General features: G+C 40.5%; 1 protein-coding gene across 4 annotated transcripts in view; it reads left to right on the top strand.

Annotated features, from left to right (window-relative positions):
• Window positions 1-20739, top strand: part of DYNC1I1 (dynein cytoplasmic 1 intermediate chain 1) — a 1447115-nt gene that overhangs the window by 937832 nt on the left and 488544 nt on the right. For all 4 annotated transcript variants that reach the window (XM_069211741.1, XM_069211739.1, XM_069211740.1 and 1 more), the window contains one exon: window positions 16328-16427. In XM_069211741.1, coding sequence (XP_069067842.1) covers window positions 16328-16427 — 100 coding nt within the window. The remainder of the gene's footprint in view (window positions 1-16327; window positions 16428-20739) is intronic.

Here is a 20739-nt window from a genome sequence, read left to right as displayed (position 1 = left end):
TAAAATCTTAACTTGGCTTTTCTTGCCATTTAAATTGAAAATGAAAAGTAAAACAGTTGACATATGCAAGCTGATTCAAAGCACCATGGCCACCATGAGCATGAGCGTGAAAGAGAGACACAAAAGGAAAAAGAAGTTCACTTGCAGTCAAACATATCGGCAAACATGCAATTATCCATGTAACAGGGTCGCTGTCCAAAGCGGTAACAAAATCGCCCCAAGGAAGGAAAAACATAAAGAATTTATCAATGGTTACAAAGGATTTTTGAAAGGCACGACCCAGATCCCCCCCGGCAACCACCAACACCACAGATTCATCTCCGACCAACCTCCTGCTCTCCTGGACCCCCATCAACAACACCATCGAAATCATGAACACCATCCACCTCGGCTCTCCATCTGATTCCTGCCCTTACCATATCCTCAACAAAGCAAGCTCCATCATCTCACCCCAACTACAGAAGATCATCAACAGCTCCTACGAGTCCGTCAGCTCCCCGGAGAGCTGGAAACACGCTGAGATCAACGCTGTCCTCAAAAACCCAAGACAGACCCAAAGGTCCCCAAGAACTTCCGGCCTATCTCCCTGCTCCCCTTCCCTGCAAAAGTCATAGAGAAGGCTGTCAACTGACAACTAACCCGCTTTCTCGAGGAGAACTGCACCCTGGACCCTTCCCAATCCGGATCCCGCAGCAACCACAGTACCGAAATTGCCCTCATGGCCACTGGTGACATCACAACCATACTGGACAACTACGAAACCGCAGCCCTCATCCTCCTGGACCTCTTGACACCTTCTGCCACCACACCCTACTCTCACGCCTCAGCAATGCTGGAATCCGTGACAGAGCACTGGACTGGGTCTCCTCCTTTCTCACTGGCAGAACCCAGATAGTCTTCCTCCCCCCATTCTGCTCGGAGGCCACTAAAATCATCTGCGACGTACCCCATGGTTCGTCCCTCAGCCGGACCCTCTTCAATGTCTACATGGCCCGCTCGCTAACACCGCCCGATCCCACAACCTCAACATCACCTCATATGCCGACTACACCCGGCAGATCCTCTTCCTCACCAAGGACACCACCAAGACCATCCTCCATGAAGGAATGAAGGCCATCGCCGAATGGATGAAGAACTGCTACCTCAAACATTTTGACAAGACAGAAGTCCTCATCTTTGGCTCCACCCCCTCCACATGGAATTACTCCTGTTGGCCTGCACAACACCGGACCAGAATACCTCAACAGATGGCTCTCCTTCTACACCCCGACCTGGCATCTCTGCTCCACCAACCTCGCCCTCTCAACTGTCCCACGCATCCACAGAACTGTAACTGGCGGCAGATCATTCTCGCACCTCGCCAAGACGTGGAACACTCTTCCCACCCACCTGCGTCAGCCCAAAGACCTCCTTACCTTCAGGAAACATCTCAAGACCTGGCTGTTCGAGCAGTAGCAGCACCCCAACTCAGAGCCTTCAGACCCTCATGGGTGAGTAGTGCACTTTACAAATTCCTGATTGATTGATTGATGAACGAGGGATAGTGATGGGTGTGCGGTAGGCGTGGTTAAAAGATCACAGAGATTACAACACGTCAGAGCGCTTGCAACCTTGACCTAATAAGTGTTTACATTGAGAGCTCCCATACAAATGAGGGGATTGTTTTGATTGTTGATGAGAAAATGCTGAATTTTGCACTATTCTGTTGCATTACATTACAAGAGAAAAACGAAATATTTAAAACATGTGAATGTTGCATGGAAAGAAAGTCTGCTATAATGGAGTAAAATAACTTAAAGGATAAGCCCTTTAAAATGATATAATGATTGTTAGCATTACCTTTAACTATTTGCATCACAACAGGAGACGTTGCCCAACACTCTTAAATGGAATGTTTCTTTCACCAGAATTCAAACACATCTAAAAAAATATGGGACAAGAAAAAAAAAAAATTCATGATTTGTTTCATAAAATTAATCCTTTCTTTTGAACTTGAATTATTTTTCAAAGAGACTTCTGCGAGAAATATAATTTAGGAAGATATTCAAAAAACGGCAAAATGTTATTGCGTGGGTAATATGCCCCTATAGTTTTCGTAAGACTGTTAAAAAACAGTTTTAAATAGTAATGAAAGAATCCACACAATTTGGGGCACTTTTCGATTAGTGTAGTGAGAGATAAATGGCCGTATTTACAGCAGTTTAAAGATATTAAAACTGCACATTTTACCAATTTACCATTGGATTAAAAAAGTATCAATTTCTCAACATAGTAACCTTTTTTGACTCGGTACGCACACGGAGAGGGCTGAATAATTTGGGTCCGACATCGATAATAATATGATGTGTTTGTGCTAAAATGATGGTGTTTGCAAGCGCATGAAAAAATCCTAAATTTCTAAGCATTACTCTCTCTAGATTGTTTTTTAAACCAGGCACATTTTATGAATCAATACACTATTCAATTATTAATCTAACAATAAGTATCCTACGCATAATGATCTGACATGAAAAAAACAATGAACCATAGTTGATGTGCAAAGTAACAATGGGTTGCAGCCAGACATTTAAATTGGCTCCCTAATGGTACATCATTCCCACGCGACGCTCTCAAAAGAGTACATTGTTGTAACATATTAAACTGTATTAATTAACCTAAGTAAGTAACTACATTAGAATCAGTTTAAGTAACATTGCATCTCCAAGTACCTCATTGAAATACATCACTACAATTCGAATAAGTCTTTTTATTATTCAATTTATACCTTTGGAATTAATGAGCCAGGAGGCAGACACAAGGGTATTGAACCTGTCATGTGGGAATAATTTTACATTCTCAGTCTAGTCAACATGCAGTAGCTTGTTAATTGACTAATCAAGGGTGTCTTGCTGCTCTGTTATGTTGTGAAATACCCTTCCTGATTGCTGAATGTTAATTTGTGTAGTTATTTGACACAGTAATTTTTGTTTGATTGTTCATTAATATATTTTAGCTACTTTATGTATTGCTAGTATCGGCTTTGCTTATTTAGCCTCTAGATTGTGTATGCATGTGCCTAACCTGGACCCACTGATGATGTATGGGAGGGCATTACAGTGTCTCTGTAATAGTTACTTTTGTAGACACACCAATGTACTCGCAGATCAATAGCTTTGAGTTAATAAAGCTTTGAGCTTGGAACGAAACCTTTTGAATTTGGTATCTACTTCTGATGAAATCGAGGCTCGTTCTCCAAAGGGAAGGCTGGTTTGCCGAAGGGAAGATTAGGAATATGTGTGGTTTAGAATTAAACTATTGATTCTGGAAACTGAATGGGAGTTACAGTTACTTCTGGAAACCAATGAAACAAATATATTTTCCAGTCATGTTTAGCTAACTCCTAAAAATTTCCCATTACTCACAGAAAACACAATTTTCATGACATGTCTTATCATATCACTGATCTGATGATATCTTAAATTAAGTTATGGATGACATCACTAATTCAGCATTGTTAGACTTGGCAGCCTTTGCTTGGTCTTCCCTGACTTTTTTGCCTTCTGACCTCCTGTTTGCTGACTTAGTTTTTGCTGGTATTAGGACTCAGGGCACTTTACTACTGCTGGCCAGTACTAAAGAGCATGCACTCTATCCCTAAAACATGATACCATTGGCTTATCAACAATTGGCACATTTAATTTACTTATAGGTCCCTAGTAAAGTGTGCTACATGTGCAGACGGCCTATAAATGAATTGCTACTGGTGGGCCTGCAGCAATGATTGCACCACCGACTTCAGTAGCCCTTTAAACATGACTCAGGCCTCCCATTGCAGAGACTGTGTGTGCAGTTTTAAACTGCTATGTCAACCTGGCAAGTTAACCTTCTTACCAAGCCCAACCCCTCCTTTTTAATACATATGTCACCCCTAAGGTAGGACCTAGACAGTCACAAGGGCAGGGTGAAATGTACTTAAAAAGTTGGACATGTACTTTTAAGCTTTATATGCCCAGGTAGGGAAAAACTCTTGCATTAATTTTTCACAACTGCAAGGCATCTCTCTCCCATAGGGTAACATTGAGATTACTTTATTACATTTTATACATGTAATTTCCAATTGGGAAGAGATGGGGGCCCTGCATTTGGTGTCTCTGGAAGCGCAATTTAAGATTACAATTTATGATGTAGTTGAATTTTTAATTGTAATTCTGAAAATACCACTTTTAGAAAGTTGGCATTTTCTTACTTTAAATCATCGAATGCCTTGTACCTATCTCTCAATACATGTCTGGGTGGGTGACAGCTCGGCTCTCGTGCATTCCCTCTAGACAACCACACACAGAGGGAGCTTCGGTGTGACTGAGTGGCCATCAGCATGTAGATGGCCTATCCTGGGCAGGATGGGAGGGAGGGGTCAACACACCTAAATGGGTTGTGTCTTAAGCCCTCACAAAGGGCTACATAACCTCCTGCAGTGTCTGAAGTCAGGACAGGAAGGATGGACGCTGTGTGCACTCCAAATGCTTCTCTTTAAAGTCTTCCCCACTTCAAAGACACCACTGGGTAGGAGAACTGGACTTCTGACACTACCAAATCAGTACAGTTCTAGACCCAAGGACATTCTGCCAGGAAGGACTGCTGTGCTGCTGAAGGGACTGTCACTCTGCTGTACTCCTGCCCTGCTGTGCCTGCCCTGCTGTCTACTGTCCTCCTTGCCTGGGAGTGAGAAGGACAGGATCTTCATCTCCACATCCCCAAAACTGAAGGGACTCCAACAAGGGTTTGCTGGCTTGTCTCCTGTTCTGAAGTCTTGGACATCAAAGACTTCACCCAACTCTGCTACAGCTTCTGGACTTTGCCAACTGAGAGTCCTGCCCTGCCAAGTGGTGCCAATCCAGTCCTGGGCCCTTGGAAGTAGATTCTTTAGCTGTTTCAACAAATATCCATGCATCGCCATCACTGCACTGATCGGAAATGGTGCAGCACCTGCCCGACAATGACGCATAGCCGCTGATGACAAGAACCTCGCAATGCTGGCTGCATGGCTCAGAGTTGACCCATTGTCCTCAGCCCAGATGCATTCCTTTTCATCACTGGCTGTGTGGCTAGATGACAACATATCACCTTCCAGGCCAAGAGTTTGCCGATCACACCTCCCTGACTGTGTGGATCAGAACCAACGCATTGCCTGCGCATCACCTCCTCTGCTCCTCGCATCAGGGCTTCGACATTCAATGCATCCTCCATCCCAAAGTTACTTTTTCAACAGGACAAGGTTGGTCCCTTTATTTGACCCACGCTCCATTGCGATCAGCTTGACTTTTCAGATTTGACTCAGTCTAGCATGACCAGATAGCCCTGGTCGAAGTTCTATATTTGCAGAAATTCTTTAAAAATTCATATCTCAACATCTTCTTATTGGAGTTTTGTCACTTTGGTCTTTTTTTACACACAAGGCTATAATCTATTTTTCTAACTTGGTATGGTGTTCTCACTGTGTTACTGTCTCAAATATTCCACCAGTACTTTACACATTGCTTCCTAAGTTAAGCCTGCCTACCTTGTGCCAAGCTACAAAAGGGTGAGCACAGGTTAATTTATGGTTTGCATCTGACTTACCCTGACTAGGATTGTGGTTCCTACTTGAACACGGTGCACACCTCTGGCAACTAGAAACTCAATTTCTAACAGGCATCTTGTATGACACTATGTGAAGATTAAAGGGTATAATACCGCAGACAGTCTACAGATGTCCTTCTGGACACTAAGGCCCAGATTTATCATACTTTCAAACAGTGAAACGCAGTAAGCCACTTTGCTGCATTGTGTGGAAGGGAAAGTGGTAACGCAGGCACCCTTGCATCATATTGCAAGGGAGCATGGGTTGCAGGCAGCATTGTTTTTGAGCAGGAAGGAACATCTTCTGCAATAAAACAATCCTCAGAGATATCCTCCTCTTTAGTATGTGTGCTGCAGAATACATCACATGTAAAAAGGAAAAAAGCAGGATGTGTAGCATTTTGACGAATTCCTACGTCTACCACTAATGGTAGATCTGGGAATTCTCCAAAATCCATGGTGGATGCATGGCAACGCTCGTGCTCCACATATTGAACATCTCTCTGGGGCAGAGTGAAACAAGACATCAATTTGGGCTGCTATGTGTTACTCCAGATTTATCAAGTCATGCAGGGCCATTCAAGGTGGCCTTGCATAGCCTGGTAAAACTGATTAATGATGTGTCACCCTGGTGCCCCCTTGTGTGGCGTAAGTGTAACGCAACACTATGATAAATCTGGCCCCAGTTGTTCATTTTCCTTGACAGGCAACGGATGTTCTCCTAGGAAACACATCTGAATCACTCGACAGATTTCTGTCTACAGCCAGACATTGTCTCTGTAGTATATGAGTTATATAGCAGTTATATACTGTGAAAGGCTGTGATTACAGTGACATTTAACAATTGTTGTCAAAAAGAATATATCAGATGAAAAGTTGCAAATCCAATGAGGGCCAGCAAATATACTCAAAATGCTCAAATTAAGACTAAAGTCTGTACTTCACAGGCTTTGTCTTTGTCTACTTACCATTCACACAGATTATAGGTGCAGTGTGGGGTTACCCAAGCATGTTACTGTCACCCATTCCTTTTATTATCAATGTTAGACTAATGAGCCAATTGTTTTATTTAATGGTTGTACTGTGCTGACATAGGTCAATTATACATGTCTTATTGTGAGCCTGGAACCAAGCAAAATCAGACACTTTGTACAACCTCAATAAGTATATTGTGCTAATTGAGAACTGAATGAACACAATCTTTTTAAAGTTGCTTAGCAGTGAAAATTGCTGATAGTGGGCAGGAGAAAAAAGCTATGCCACAACTCTGCCTGGCCTTTGCATGTTGGCAATACTCCTGTCCTTGTAACTAAGTGTAAGTCCTTGGGTCTGCTATTTGATGAAGATATTTCTATGAAAGCGCCGATCAGCTCAGTTTCCTTATTCTGCTCCTATTTGTTACAGCTCAATAGCAAAATCCTTCCCTTCTGCCCAAAAAGCTCCATGCTAGACTCATATCGGCAGGTGTTTTAATATGCATTGACTACTGTAACAGCCTCTAATCGAACCTCTCTAACTCTGCATTTTCCAAGTTGAAACTCATTCATAGCTTTGAAGCAAGGAAAGCTGTGATCTTCAGGACATTTCATCATAGTTCCACTGCCAGGAAATGTGTTTATTGGCTTCCTGTGTCTGACAGTCCTGTGTATCAAGCATGGGATTTACTATGGGCTTGAGCCTTCCCACCTAACACATATATTTTCTAAGTACAAAAATATAAGAGCCTTTTGTTGCAATACTTTTCTAATACTTCACATCTTACACATCAAGGTGACCTGTACGGGTAGTCGCTCCCTAAAATGTTTGGGACCAGTGATGTGAAACAAGAACCCAATTCATATTTGTTGCTTTTGGGAAACATCTTCTTTACAAGAGGGCCCTAAAATCTTTTTGCTTTGTTGATTCCAGAACTTCTATTTGCTTCCTCCTTCAGTATCTGAGTTATCTCATCACCAATATGCTCTTCACAGTTGTGTGCTTTATAAATAAATTTAAAATAGAAATGAAACTCTACAGGCATCTAGTAGATTTCCTCACAGAGTTTACATGGAGCCAAAAAGCAGCAGTTCTAGAGACAGTAAAATAATGTCCTCATAGATACTGCACAGAAAGAAAAGGCCTGCGTGTTTTCTAAAGTGGCCCTGAAGTGTCCTTTTCTGTAAAGTTATTAAGAAGTACTATCATGCTCCACAAATTATCATTATAAACTAAAGATGTATTGTCATAAGCCCAAGATTTTGAGTACTTTTTCCAGAAAGTGTCACTATATATGCCAAAAGTTCCATTACATACCCAGCAAATTCCAACACCCATATAGGATTACCCATTATATTTAGAAAAATGCAATGTTATGCAGAGTCAATTATGTTGGTGGTACTGAGGGCCAGATTTAGCAAAGGATTGCATTGCCCTTGCGCCATGATTTACCAAACCATGTAAAGCAATGTTGTGTGGTCATGCCTTCCTTGATAATTCTGGAGTAACACAAGTCAGCACAAGTTGCTGCCTTGAGTTACTCTGCGCCAGGAAGGCGTTACATGGGCAGAGACTTGGAGTGCCCATGAATCCTCCCATGTATTTTGCCACATTCTGAGATTTACCAGGACATGTTAACCTGGGTCTGTGTCAAAATTGTACTCCTTCCTGATAGAGGCATAACAAGGAGAAATATTTGGAAGGAGGCAAACACATCTAAGGATTGTTTTGTTCAGTTCTGTATCCCTTCCTGCACAAAAACAATCCTGCCTGCACCACAGCACAAGTTTGCCTGCATTGGCACTAGGCAGCATACAGTGCACCACCACAGATAGAGGGTAGGAATGTGCCAAATTCTGGTAAATATGATGCATTCCTCCTCTCTCCATTTGAAGCAGCGCAGTAAGTTGTCTTGCTGCGTTGCACTGCATCAAATATTTATAAATCTAGCGCTAAAAGTAATATATCCTCTGATACACATAATGTAATTAACTGTGGTTTTATTTGTAATTTGTACAAGTGGAGCTATGGTTGTGTACCTAACAATCAGTGGTGAATTTCAATGATTTTCGATCTTTGTAAATTAACATAAATTCTCTTTGATTTAAGCTTTTTTGTGTTTCTATGGTTTTTTGGTTAGAGAGGTGATCTAAGTAGGAGAACCACAAGATCCCTTTAATAGAGATGATTTTACGTAGATTTAGGTAGTGTAAACGTTATCCACTACCCACATTGTCCACAGAGTATCACTTGGGTTATTCCCAGCACCCAATAGCCAGGAACATCAGCAACAATGGAGGAGAGTCCCGACCCTTTGGCCTAATTGTATTTATCTAATGATCATGCCCTGTGTGCAGGACTCAAGCCTGAAGAATATGCAGGAGATAGTTTGTGGCATTGATCACTGGTATCTTGTAAAGGATATGGCCACAAAGCTTGGATTTCTACTATTGTCATGTGCCTTGTGCCCAGGACCAATATTGTCTTTACCATTTGTGCATCTGCAACAGGCGGTCCGGGTGTGCTAAGTGTGAAACATTGTCCAAAATGTGTTGTTCACTCCACAGTTTCCACAGAGTACAACATGAAAACTATTTTATAGGACCTTTAAGAATATGATCAACCTCTATAGGTTTGTGCACCACACTACACTGATAATTTGATGTGCTAACCCTGTTCCACATCGCCCACCACTGATGCACACTTTTCTTTTTAGCATGTTTTGACAGGCCTCAAAATAAATGCTGAAACCAAAATGTTAATCTAATAGGCAACCAATCCGATAATCAGCTAGGATTGAAGTTATGATCCACAGACCAGTTTGCAGACCAAATTGGCAGTGCATGTATACAGTTTTTACCCTCAATGTCTCTAGCCCCATTAATATATGTACTTCAAATAACAGCATGGATATTCTTTCATTTATACATCAATTCATGCAGTATATTTTGTGCACATGGCCTGGGTTTTGGCCAGACCTTATTCTATGTGATCCATCTGCCATATTAGATTGGTGTTGTCAATGGTATAATTTGTGATGACATTTGTGGCATTATATGTGAGGACCTGGGCAGTGTATTAGGTGGAACCTAAGGCTGAGGTTGCCCACCATAAGTGACATGCTTCATTATTTTTTGTATTGTCATTGTGACCACAAAGCCCTTTCAAATGAAGTTTTAATAGAAAATGTAAAAGATTGTTTTGTAGCAGTTTATTTCTTTTTGGAGTAAAAACACATTCACTTTCACCAAAGTTTTATCAGCAGTTTTTTTGAGGGAGGGTTTTATCTACATATACTTAGGTTGTTTGCAACTATTAAACAACCATGCCTGGCTGAAATCTGGGTGTAGTGCCTCAGGTACCCTAAAACAATTGTACATGGTCTTGGCTATGCAAAGTAGGGTCTGAGCACAGACTGGTATGTCTGAGCATGATATGCGCCCATCCCCTGTGCCTAGAACCTGTTGTGCCTACCCTCTGTCCATTTACTCCTGGCATTTGGCATAGGGTGTGGCCTTTGGCCAGGCCTTAAACCCAGTCATGTACACCTAGAACCGACTATGCATGGTGTCCAGCTGAAAGCAGAACCCTCTAGTTGCAGGGCATGGCCTTCAGCCATGCACAAGCCCAGCCCCCCTAAATGGGTAGAGCATGTTCTGGGTACAGAGAGTGGCCTTCGGCCATGGTTGGAGTCCAGCCCCATTAGACCAGAATTTTGCCATTTGGGCTCGATGTGCAGGGTTGTGCAAAGCTGGAATCTACAGGTCTGCTTCACAAAGGTAAACAGACTTTTATGTAAGTTTACAATTTTGAGCAATTCACAAAGAAATTTTAGGTGTAGTATCTCCACAGCTGTGGAGTCTCCGCACTCATGAGGGAGACTCCACACATAAAAAGATAAGCAGTCGTAAAGGTACTACTAGTAAAATTCTTTTGTGAATTGCAAAAAATCGTAAGCGTACGCAAAAGCATAAGTTTACCTTTGTGAATCAGGCCCTTAGTGATTAGCCCTGGAGCCACAGAAATCTCCTGTTATCAGTGGTGCAGAGTGGGCTTCCGGCTCCAGGCTCTGGGAACAAAGTGTTATCTCTGGCTACTCCTTGTGCCCAACCCACATGGCTGTGTGCAGTGGATTTTAGTCTATGTTTTATTTAGGGCCTGATTTAAAGATTGGCAAACGATTCACTTCAACACAAATGTGATAAATATCCATTGACGTAATTTAGGGCTCACCAGAGGTCGCAGTTGCAACTACTGGCTTGTTCTTTGCGACCCCTGGCACTGTCTTTTCAACCTGTGGCCTCAGAGGTGGCAAAATCAGTGCCAGGAACACAGTGACAGCTCGTCCTTATGAACGTTAGTTGTGGACCCACACTGTTTTCTCTCAACATTTATTATTATACTAATAGTGAATAATGTTTCATTATTCACTGCTAATGTAATACAAATGTAGTACAATTAGCTGAAATATTGCCTTCCCTGGCAGCTGAGGTACGTAAAAAAAAAGTGCTTCTAAATGTATGTTGTGTGTGCTTGCAGGGGAGTGTGTGTTTATATGAGAGAAAATATGTGTGTGAGTGTAAATTTGTGCATGTGTAAGAATGCGTGTGAGTGTGAAATTAAAGGTGAAACGGTGTGTGACGTCACTTCAGCTACCCCTACCATTTTGGTGAATTGATGTTTATGATGACATCCTTCCACCTTTCTCGAAGTGTCATAGGATGTAATGAACATGTAATAAGGCAGACAGGTTAACCGTCACGTTTGTGATCGAGTAAAACAATTGCCAAGCTCTAAATCAAGCCCTTAGTTCTTGATAGAGGGCTGCTTAACCTCAGAGACTGACCAAGCACATTACATGTTTTCAGCTCAAGCTTCTTTACTTTCAACTAGGGAACTGAAAAGACATAGAATAGGCATCTTCTCTATCCTTAAAGGGTTTAAGGCCATGGTACCTTTCTATGAACAGCTAATGTTACTCCTTAGGAAGAACCTTATCAGCATTCTTCAAGCACAAATGAATTATTTTCCTTGTCAAACACAATAGTGCATAGGCTGTCTTAGTCTGTCGTGTCAAATTTGGTAGATAACTGCATAAGCGTAAAACATTTATTTACGTATTAGATTTATTAGAGTGCCTTTATGCAAAGCACTCCACAAAGTTAATGAAATGGTACAAAATATCAGATATGACAGTAACATAGAAGTATAAAAAATGAGAAAATAAGAATAGAATGATAACCAAAGTGACTAAGAACAGAAATAAACATCTTTGTCACACGTAATAATAAAATTGATGTGTTTAAAACCAGAAACGTTTTCAATGCTACTACTAGAAAATGGGTAAATAGAAAGGAATACAAGCTCCATATACTGGCATTAAAGCCCTTAGAGCTCAATGGCAAACAAAGTCAGAATAACCCAAAACAAAGGAAGTCAATGGCAAATAAATGTTCTCTCACAGTGTCCTTGCATGTTAAAAGGGTGAGGCATTTTTTTGTCTTTCTGGTGAACACACATCAAATTAATTTTGCTGAGACGGAACCATTTCCCTGTCATGATAATTGTAGTAAGAGGGTGGTAGTTTACACAATCTACATCGTTAGATCTTTAGAAGTTATTGTATTTAAGCTTGTTTATCAAATGGAGTTAATGCCTATATTTTAATATACCGTGCAAGCTATTGGTTTGTCTTTTACAAATCAGGCCGAAATTTGTCGAGAATGCGGGCTCTTTAATTCTTTTTTTTTGGGTGGGGGCAATTAAAGGCAGTGTATAGTTTGCTCATGTAAAAGCTAGATATATGTGGAAAACTGTCTGAACAAGGTTTAGTCCCCTCGGCCAAGAGTGATCTGAAGAAAGCTGCAGTGACATTTACATCTGGGGGCATAATGGTGTGTTCCATTGACAGCAATATACATTTAATCTGAAACGTGTATGCTCACTGCCTTCCTTGATATAGCATCTTGCGCTGCTCTTTATGGGGACCCATTTGTCTTCTATATAATAATTTCTCTGAACTGGATAGACTGTATAGATTCACCTATAGTTGACTTAGTTGCAATGTTAAGTAATTACATTAGATTTCAACATTCTCTTATATAAACCAGGCGTTATTTCATAAATAGGTTTTCTCCAATTGATAAACCGCACCATATGCAGTTACGATTTTCAAGCCGTGTACAGCTTGCGTTCGCAAATTTTGATAATGCACATGTCCTTCTCAACTATCTGCATTAATCATATTTCACTGACTTAAAAAAAAATCTTCATGCTACAGTTTGAATATTCAGGTGTAAAATGAAATAATCATAGCAACACTTCCAGGTCCACATTCTCATTAAATCTTGATCTGTCATTTACAAGGTACTAATGGCCAAGAGGAACCCATACCATTGTCAGCAAGTTATCCATCAATTGCAAATTCTACATCAGGAGGTGCCTTGCCATTGAAGAAACAAACTGCACAAATGTAAAAAGAAGATTTAGAAAAAGTTTATCAATGTCCCCATGTTGTAGTGGGTTTTACCCCATCAAGTCGATTTTAGGCCACATTCCTCCCAGTGAAAGAGGAGATCAAAGCACAGGTCTTAAAAGATATCCTTTGCCAACTTAACACTGGGAAAGTCCCCATGGCAAAGCATTTTAAGCTATCTGCCAACAGTACTCTCTGGGTACTGGTGTCCTTCTTCTGGCTCTAGGTAACGAAATTCAATATCCCAGAGTGATACTCCTTCTATGTATCACCTGAAAAACAGGATAATCTCTATATTCCACATTTTTATTTGCCGAAACTTGATTGATTATGTGCTGTATGTCTATTTGTTATTTGTATCTGTATTAAAGTTGTATTTGTGTGTATATATACATTTCATATGTCTTTTTTAGGGTAGGTTCTTAGAGAGGCTAGAAGAAGCTGTAACAGAAATCTTAACTTGTTATTTTGTGTGTTCCTTTGGTCACATGTTGTCAAGGGGTATTGCTTACATATTTCCATTTTCTGTCATTTGTGGGAGTATCTTTGGTTAGAGATAGTGTTGAATAAACTCTCTCAACTATTTAAGGATGGAGGTTTTATGCCTGCAAGGAAAATGTCATAAAATACTTTAAAAGACAAAGATGGAGGTAGGCCTGAATATCAACTCAACAAAATAGAACAACTACAATGAATTCTCTCACAGCGTACTAATTGGTCAATCATATCCCTTGTATTAAACACAAGAGTATAAGATGTTGGGCACTGTTGACGATTTCTGTATTGATCCAACAAGTGTGGAATGTGCTAGTATTTTTTAGAAACAAATATTACTGAATTACAATGGAAGAAACTTAGAATGTAGCTTAATAGGCCCAATGTACAAAAGAATATCCATACCAAGAGAAGGTTGTTCAGATTGTAGTTCTAAGGGCACATATGTATTTCATCTTCCTCTGCTTTCAAGTTCTTTGGGGTGACAATGGTAATGTATTGTCACCTTTGTGGCCTAAAAACCTGCCTCTTTTCTGCTCTGGTACTGAATGATCATACGTTACTAATTATAGAACCTAAATTGATTTAATATCTAATAACAATGATATAGCTTAGGAGTTTGAGGAACTGGTCTCATGGCTGATCATTGGTTGTAGCATACTGTGAGAAACTGGGTTACTTTTTGACTGGGGTGTGAGCCCTGGTCATGCAGCAACCACAATCCCTGTTAGTGTAAGGGACAAGCAAACCCCAAATTCACCTGGACTCATCCCCCTGGTATCTTGGCACAGAGCAGTCAGGCTTAACTTACAAGCAATGTGTAAAGTTTTTGCACAAGACTTCAAACAGTAGTGCAGAGCAAACACCACACAAAAAGGACCCCACACCAACCTAGAAAAATGTAATAAATAAAACAAGACTGCAATAACAAAAATACAGTCAGTAGAACTGAAGACATGAATGTTTAAAGATTTTAGTGAAAATGGCACCAAAAAACATAAAGCGTCAACTCAGAATATCTGGTCGCTCTGGACCGGGTCAAAGTCACACTTTCAGAATGACTGTGATGGAGCGCAGTTCAGATAGAGTGATTAGCTTAGGTCAGCTGAAGTTCACCGTCTCAAGTCCGTGCCAAGAGTCCCATTCACTTTGGAGAAGGTCGCAAGGAGCAGGGAGAACTTTGCAGGAGGCTCTCTGCATAGCGCAAAGAGCCAGCTGGCATTGCGGACGGGTGTTGCTGAAGCTTCGCGCTACCAGTCCCTGCAAGTGGTCCATGCTTGGTCACGAAGTCAGACTGATGAAGCTTAAAGCTTGATCACAGTGTGAGCAAGTGACACACTCCTGACCAAGAAGAAAGTCCACTGGAGTAAAGATTGCTATTCTGAAGGATTGCCTCTCTGCTGTGACTGACTGTTCCCAGGAGCTGCTTTCCCTGCTTTGCTGAGCTGCCCTGCTGACTGCTGATCTTTGTCCGCTGAAACTAAGGACCAAAACCAGAGTGTCCCCAAGGGAGTATTGACTGGCCCTCTGGTTTTCCTTGCACTGGGGATACACAATGGTTCTGCGTCCTGCTGACTGACCTGCAACACTTTACAACTGCCCCGCATATCACTTTGAACTTGCATGACAATCCTCCTACTGCGCTGATCAAGCTCCCTGTGTGTGGCCCACTCCAGACACCGCCGAGCCAAAGGAGAACCTTTCCGCAATGCCGGCGGGTTGCCAAAGCAACCAAGGATCATCACTGAGCCGACATCAATGTCCCACCCACGTGAGCAGGATCAATACAATGCACCGGCATCCCCCAGTTCTCCTGTCCTGGAAGGAGAAGATACTGTGACTTGGACCTATACGGTCCCTCAAACTGTGCACTTTTTAGGCGGCTGTGTTTTTCTCAACCCCAAGAGGCCCGTGTCGCACTTCCTAGCAGATGCTGCCTGTGCTTACCTTGTTTTTCTGCCATTTTCTCTAGGGTTGGTCCATAACTTCTCAATCCCAAGTGTTACTTCATATGAAGGCTGCCTTCAAACATTCATTCAATACGGTCTTACGACTGCATAACCGCCAGACAGCAGTAAGATATTCTACCTGAGGCAAAACTAACTACAAATTGAACCGTCAATACTGTTTTCTTCTAAAGCACTGTCTAGATGTCTTTAAAAGTGCACAACTCATAACTTATTAATTAGATTTTTGTCATTTTAGTCCTACTTGACTCAGAAAAATATTCTCTATTTCTCAAAACCTGTGTGGAGTCTTTTTGTGGTGCTTCCACTGTGTTGCTGTGTGTGCTGCACAAATACTTTACACATTGCCCCTTAAGTTAGGCCTGCCTGCTCTGTGGCGAGCTACCAGAGGGTGTGCACAGGTTAAAGTGTGTATCTGACTTCCCCTGAGGAGGACTGTGGTCCCTACTTGGAAACGGTGCATACCTCAGCCTACTTGAGACCCAATTGCTAAAAGTACTGCATAAATACTTTGCACATTGCCTCAAAGTTATGCTGTCTGCTATGTGCCATAGCTACCTGGGTGTGACATCAAGTTAATTTAGAAGTTAGATGGGTCACGCTGACAAGCTTTGTGGTTATTTCTTGAAGTATACAATCGCCTACCCCCAGCTAATTTTTCAAATTCTCACAATCAGTAATAATCAAGCAAGAAAACATGTATGGTTCAATTGAAAAATGCTTTCATGGTAGCTTATTTTAAAACTTTGCTGTAATGTTTGTCTAACTTTTAATCTAACTAGCTTTATGTTTTCTGTTTCTAAAAAATAATATACAGGGATATTCAAGCTGGATCCAATCTTTCCTTTAATCGTCACTTCTATGATGAACATTGGTCAAAACATCGTGTAGTCACATGTTTGGATTGGTCTCTTCAGGTACATTTTTTATTTGAACAAATTGCATTAGTGTCAGATGTTCAGACCATTTCAAAATGTTTAAATGAAATATTTTCCTTTTACTTTGCCATTGTCAATTCAGCCAAATAATCCAAAAAGTCTCACAGCATTCCTCGATTTTCTTGATTCTGTCCATTTAAGGGCAGTGCATTTTTAGGTCTCTCGTACTAGACAGAGCATGTGCTGTCTGTTGCGAGAAGTACTGCGATTATTGTAATCTTACAATGGTCATAGACCGCCCTTCATTGCTTACCATTGGTTGGCCACATTGTCACTCTCATTTGCTTGTTTCTTATTAGCAGATGTGGGCTATCCTTCCTCTTCTTGTATATGTCCCTACTCTGGAGCTTGAATGCATTAGTGCCCTTACACAACTCGATCTTTCAGGCCATACTCTTTTCTTTTTTAAGCACTCAATGAGAGTGAATATTTTTTCATCTTTATTCCTAGTGTGCTTCCCTTCCCCTCTATCTCTTTCCTGCTGCACTCTTTCACCTGTGTGCCCTTGGGTGCGCCCTCTGCCCGCATTGCTTTCTCACCTGTGTGCTTCTCCCCCTCCCAGCTCCATGTTGCTCTTTCTAACCCATTTGCTTTTCTCCCCCTACTCCGTGCACCATCTTACTCTCATGCATTTGCTCTTCTGTGCCCTCCGTGTTGCTTCCCTCCAACACAAATATTCTTGTTGCTTTCAGCCCCCTGTATTGTGTTAGCCCTATCACTCCCCCATATTTCTTCCATGTCCCGCCCTTGTTGCTTTCCCCACACGCTTTGCCGCCATAATGTTTCTGACATCTCCATGTTTCGTTTCCCAGACTTGCTTTTCAACAAAAGAAGGCTTTTCGTGTTATTTTCTTTTTATTTGCTGATCTGGGGTCAGATTGGCAAACAAAAAGAAAAAAGGACACGTCATTGTGTAGGCATGTGCATACACAATGGCGAGATAGGAATTTTTCCTTTATTTAGCCATATTGCACTGCATCAGGGATTCTGTATTAAACATGTGGTTTTAATTCTGACAGAAAAAGCATTAAACAGTTATTTGCTCCTCATGAATCCTCTCTTTTTGTCATAGCATAATTGTGCTTCAGTTGACACCAACAACTGTAAATACTACTGTTTGCTGTATTTACTCTGTTCCCACAAATCCAGATAAGGATGCCAACTTAATTTTTAGGTTCTATTTCAAATCTCTTCAGATCTACAGACCATTTTACTATTTTCACTTTAACATTTTGCTTTTTTAAGTGTATATACACTACTAATCTGCTAATAATATTACATTTTCAAAGAGTCACAGACACATTGAGTAGGTGTCATAAATTCGCAATTGGTCCAAGGATCACAGCTTAAGAAACGTAGCACTTACTGATAAAACAGGAGACTCTTCGGCATTTTTAGAAAGAGAACAATCTTGAAACGTTTACAAATATTGTTCAATTTACCTCAATATCACAAAATTAACAAGGCATGTCAAAATTGAATTCGTGACTGAAGAAGAAAGAAATGTGACAGAAACTGTGTATACATACATCAATGCACTCCTATACAATATTGCGAATTGCATGGGGTCCTCAGAATTTCCCTGGGCCAACATTCTGCAAAGAGCAAAACGAGTGTGTTAATTGCTAACACCAGATAGGGATTAAAAGTGCTTGCTAGATCTAATACAATTTGTATACATCTATTCTGCATAAAGAATTATTGCAAAACATAGAATGGTTACTTTTACAATAAGATTTAAGTCCTAACAAAACCTTCATTATTCAACTCCTGCAATATAATGTCTTCAGATATTAGGAGATTATCAGTTTCTGTAAATGTGGACCTACTGAAAGCATCTGCTGTCATTGAACACCTATGCAAGTGAGCAAGAATTTGTACCTAGAGTTTGTGTGAGAGAGCGAGAGAGAGAGAGAGAGAGAGAGAGACACTGGACTGAACCTCACTCTCCGCCACAGAAATATCTCAGTGCAGCAATGACAGCTCTGTCTCAATGTTGTGGAGACAAGCTTTTCTGAACCCGTTGTTTCCAATAGTGGCTTTGATGAGCCTTTTGTTCACCTGGGATCAGCTGATGACCCCAGGACACCACCTTAAACTCACAGGTCAAGAGCTAGGAGGTAAGAGAGAGTGAGATCTTCAGAAACTCACAACACATTGCCATTCACTGGGTGTAAGCCACAAAGAGTCTTTGTGCTCTAACACCCAGAACTGCTAAGTGACCCAAACTCAGTAAGTGAGTAACTAAACTTTAAGCAGATAGTGCTCTAGATTTCTCAGTTTCAGTTTCCACTGCCTCGTAATTCACTGTCAGCCCCATGTACCTCAGACTTGTTTGTGTCTATGCTTAGCTGGTATGATTTCATGAATGTACTAGTTACAGGCAGCAACAATGGCAATATGGTCTAATTTGGCCCCAGTCTCAGCAAATAGTATCATTCTTAGGCCGAAAATATATTTACAATTCTATATGTACAAATTCATAGCTGGAGAATACATTACATTATTGGACCCAACACAAATATGATGAAGAATGTAAGAGTGTGGTCTGGTACACTGCAATAATTACATATATTCTTTATTAAACTGAATGATGTGAACTGGACACTTCAATTTACTCTGAATGATAGAGAATCAAATTTACATTAATAAGAATCAGCGCACGTTAAATTCTTTACATTTTTAACAAATAGGTTTTTATGTATCCTTGTTCAGTTTGTAGCAACTGCAGTTTGCAAATCAAATATTAATCGTTATCTATTTACAGGCAAACAATGTATCATTCAATGTATTTTATCCGCAAGACTTATTATATAAACAATTTATTGGTCTAGTGGTGGCTAATATACTAGACAAACACATAGCCTTACTAAACTTAGATTCAATAAACACAGATCGAATTTTAGATTGAATGTCAAAAGGTCACAGTTGGCCAGACATTTTACTGTGTTGAAACACTTCAAAACACTAATGTATTTTTAAATACTTGATTGGGATTCACTGTAATGGAAAGCTAATAGAGAAAACCTATTCACATGTTATCGAACATGGTGGATAAATACCTCGGTCAGCTTTACCCTGAGTGGTATAATTGAATTTCTTGATTACAGCTATTTTATTTAGCATTTTAAACAGTGTTGTGATAGATGTACACCCACTATTAAAGATACCGCTGAGAGGAAAAAGAAGAAAGTCTATTGCCGTGATGAACCGAGTCTCAAGGGGAATACCTTTACAGTTTATTTTATCATTGTAAATAGATAAGTATATGGAATGAGACATCTCGTAGGAAGAAAAGCTAGATAAGAATAACACAGAGGAAGGGGCTATACGGAGGGAGGATAGGATTGCATGCCTTGGTTATGGTGAGCAAGCCAGGTGAAATAGGAAGTGATAAATATAAAAATATAATGCTATTGGAATACTAAGAACGCAGATGGGAGATTGAAGTGGGAAATACTTGGCCTTAAGAAAACTCTTGTTTGAAGCGTTACTTTATGACTGAGCATTAATCTGTAATCAGAGGTTTTTTTCATAGATTCAGTAAAAAGTATCTCCGTTAGGAGCATGTGGCTTAAGGCAAGGTATAAACAAATTCTTATTGTTAACCATTCCTAGTATTAGTTGTATCAATTAGAAATACTGCAACCTATGTTTATGTAATTCCTTCGAAAAACATTGGAACTACTCCTCACTTGCGCATATTTCAAAAACCGAAATCTACACCATAATGGATTTTAAATTTGATGTTGGAATATTATTAGATCCTAGAAGTTAGCTATGGGGTTGTAATTCATGCATGCTTGTGGATACTGCAGAATAAGCAACAATCCATATTGGAATATTTTTCGGTCAGCTACTGCACTTTTTAATCTCTTCCTACACAAAGTGACTTCAGGATTATTTCTTGGAGTTTTTTTCAGGGCTGTAAGCAAGCCTTAATGAGCCACCAAACTGTTGTGGTCAAACCATCTTTTGCTAGACACTCTCTTGGGTTTTACCACCCATACAAGTTAGGTTCTTCAAGGCGTGCATGCAAATCCTGTTAAAAGATGATAATAGTGCTTCAGGTTGGGAAGTAGCCTGTAGACAAGTGCTCATACAGTGTATAAATTATTTAGGAAGGGCTCTGGGGGTCACCTTGTTCCACTTCAGTCTATGCCCCTGATTATATGGACTTAAGGTCTTGAGACTTGGGCCCTTCCTTAACCTGATTCTAGGTAATTCCAAATTGCTTAGGAATTTGAACTAAATAGGCAGAGATAAAAAAATATAGCTAATAATAGCATTA

The sequence above is a fragment of the Pleurodeles waltl genome, chromosome 10 (genome assembly GCF_031143425.1).
Source record: "Pleurodeles waltl isolate 20211129_DDA chromosome 10, aPleWal1.hap1.20221129, whole genome shotgun sequence".
In the NCBI taxonomy this organism is placed as follows: domain Eukaryota; kingdom Metazoa; phylum Chordata; class Amphibia; order Caudata; family Salamandridae; genus Pleurodeles; species Pleurodeles waltl.
The sequence above is the reverse complement of the archived record's forward strand: the minus strand, read 5'-3'. Positions and strand labels throughout refer to the sequence as shown.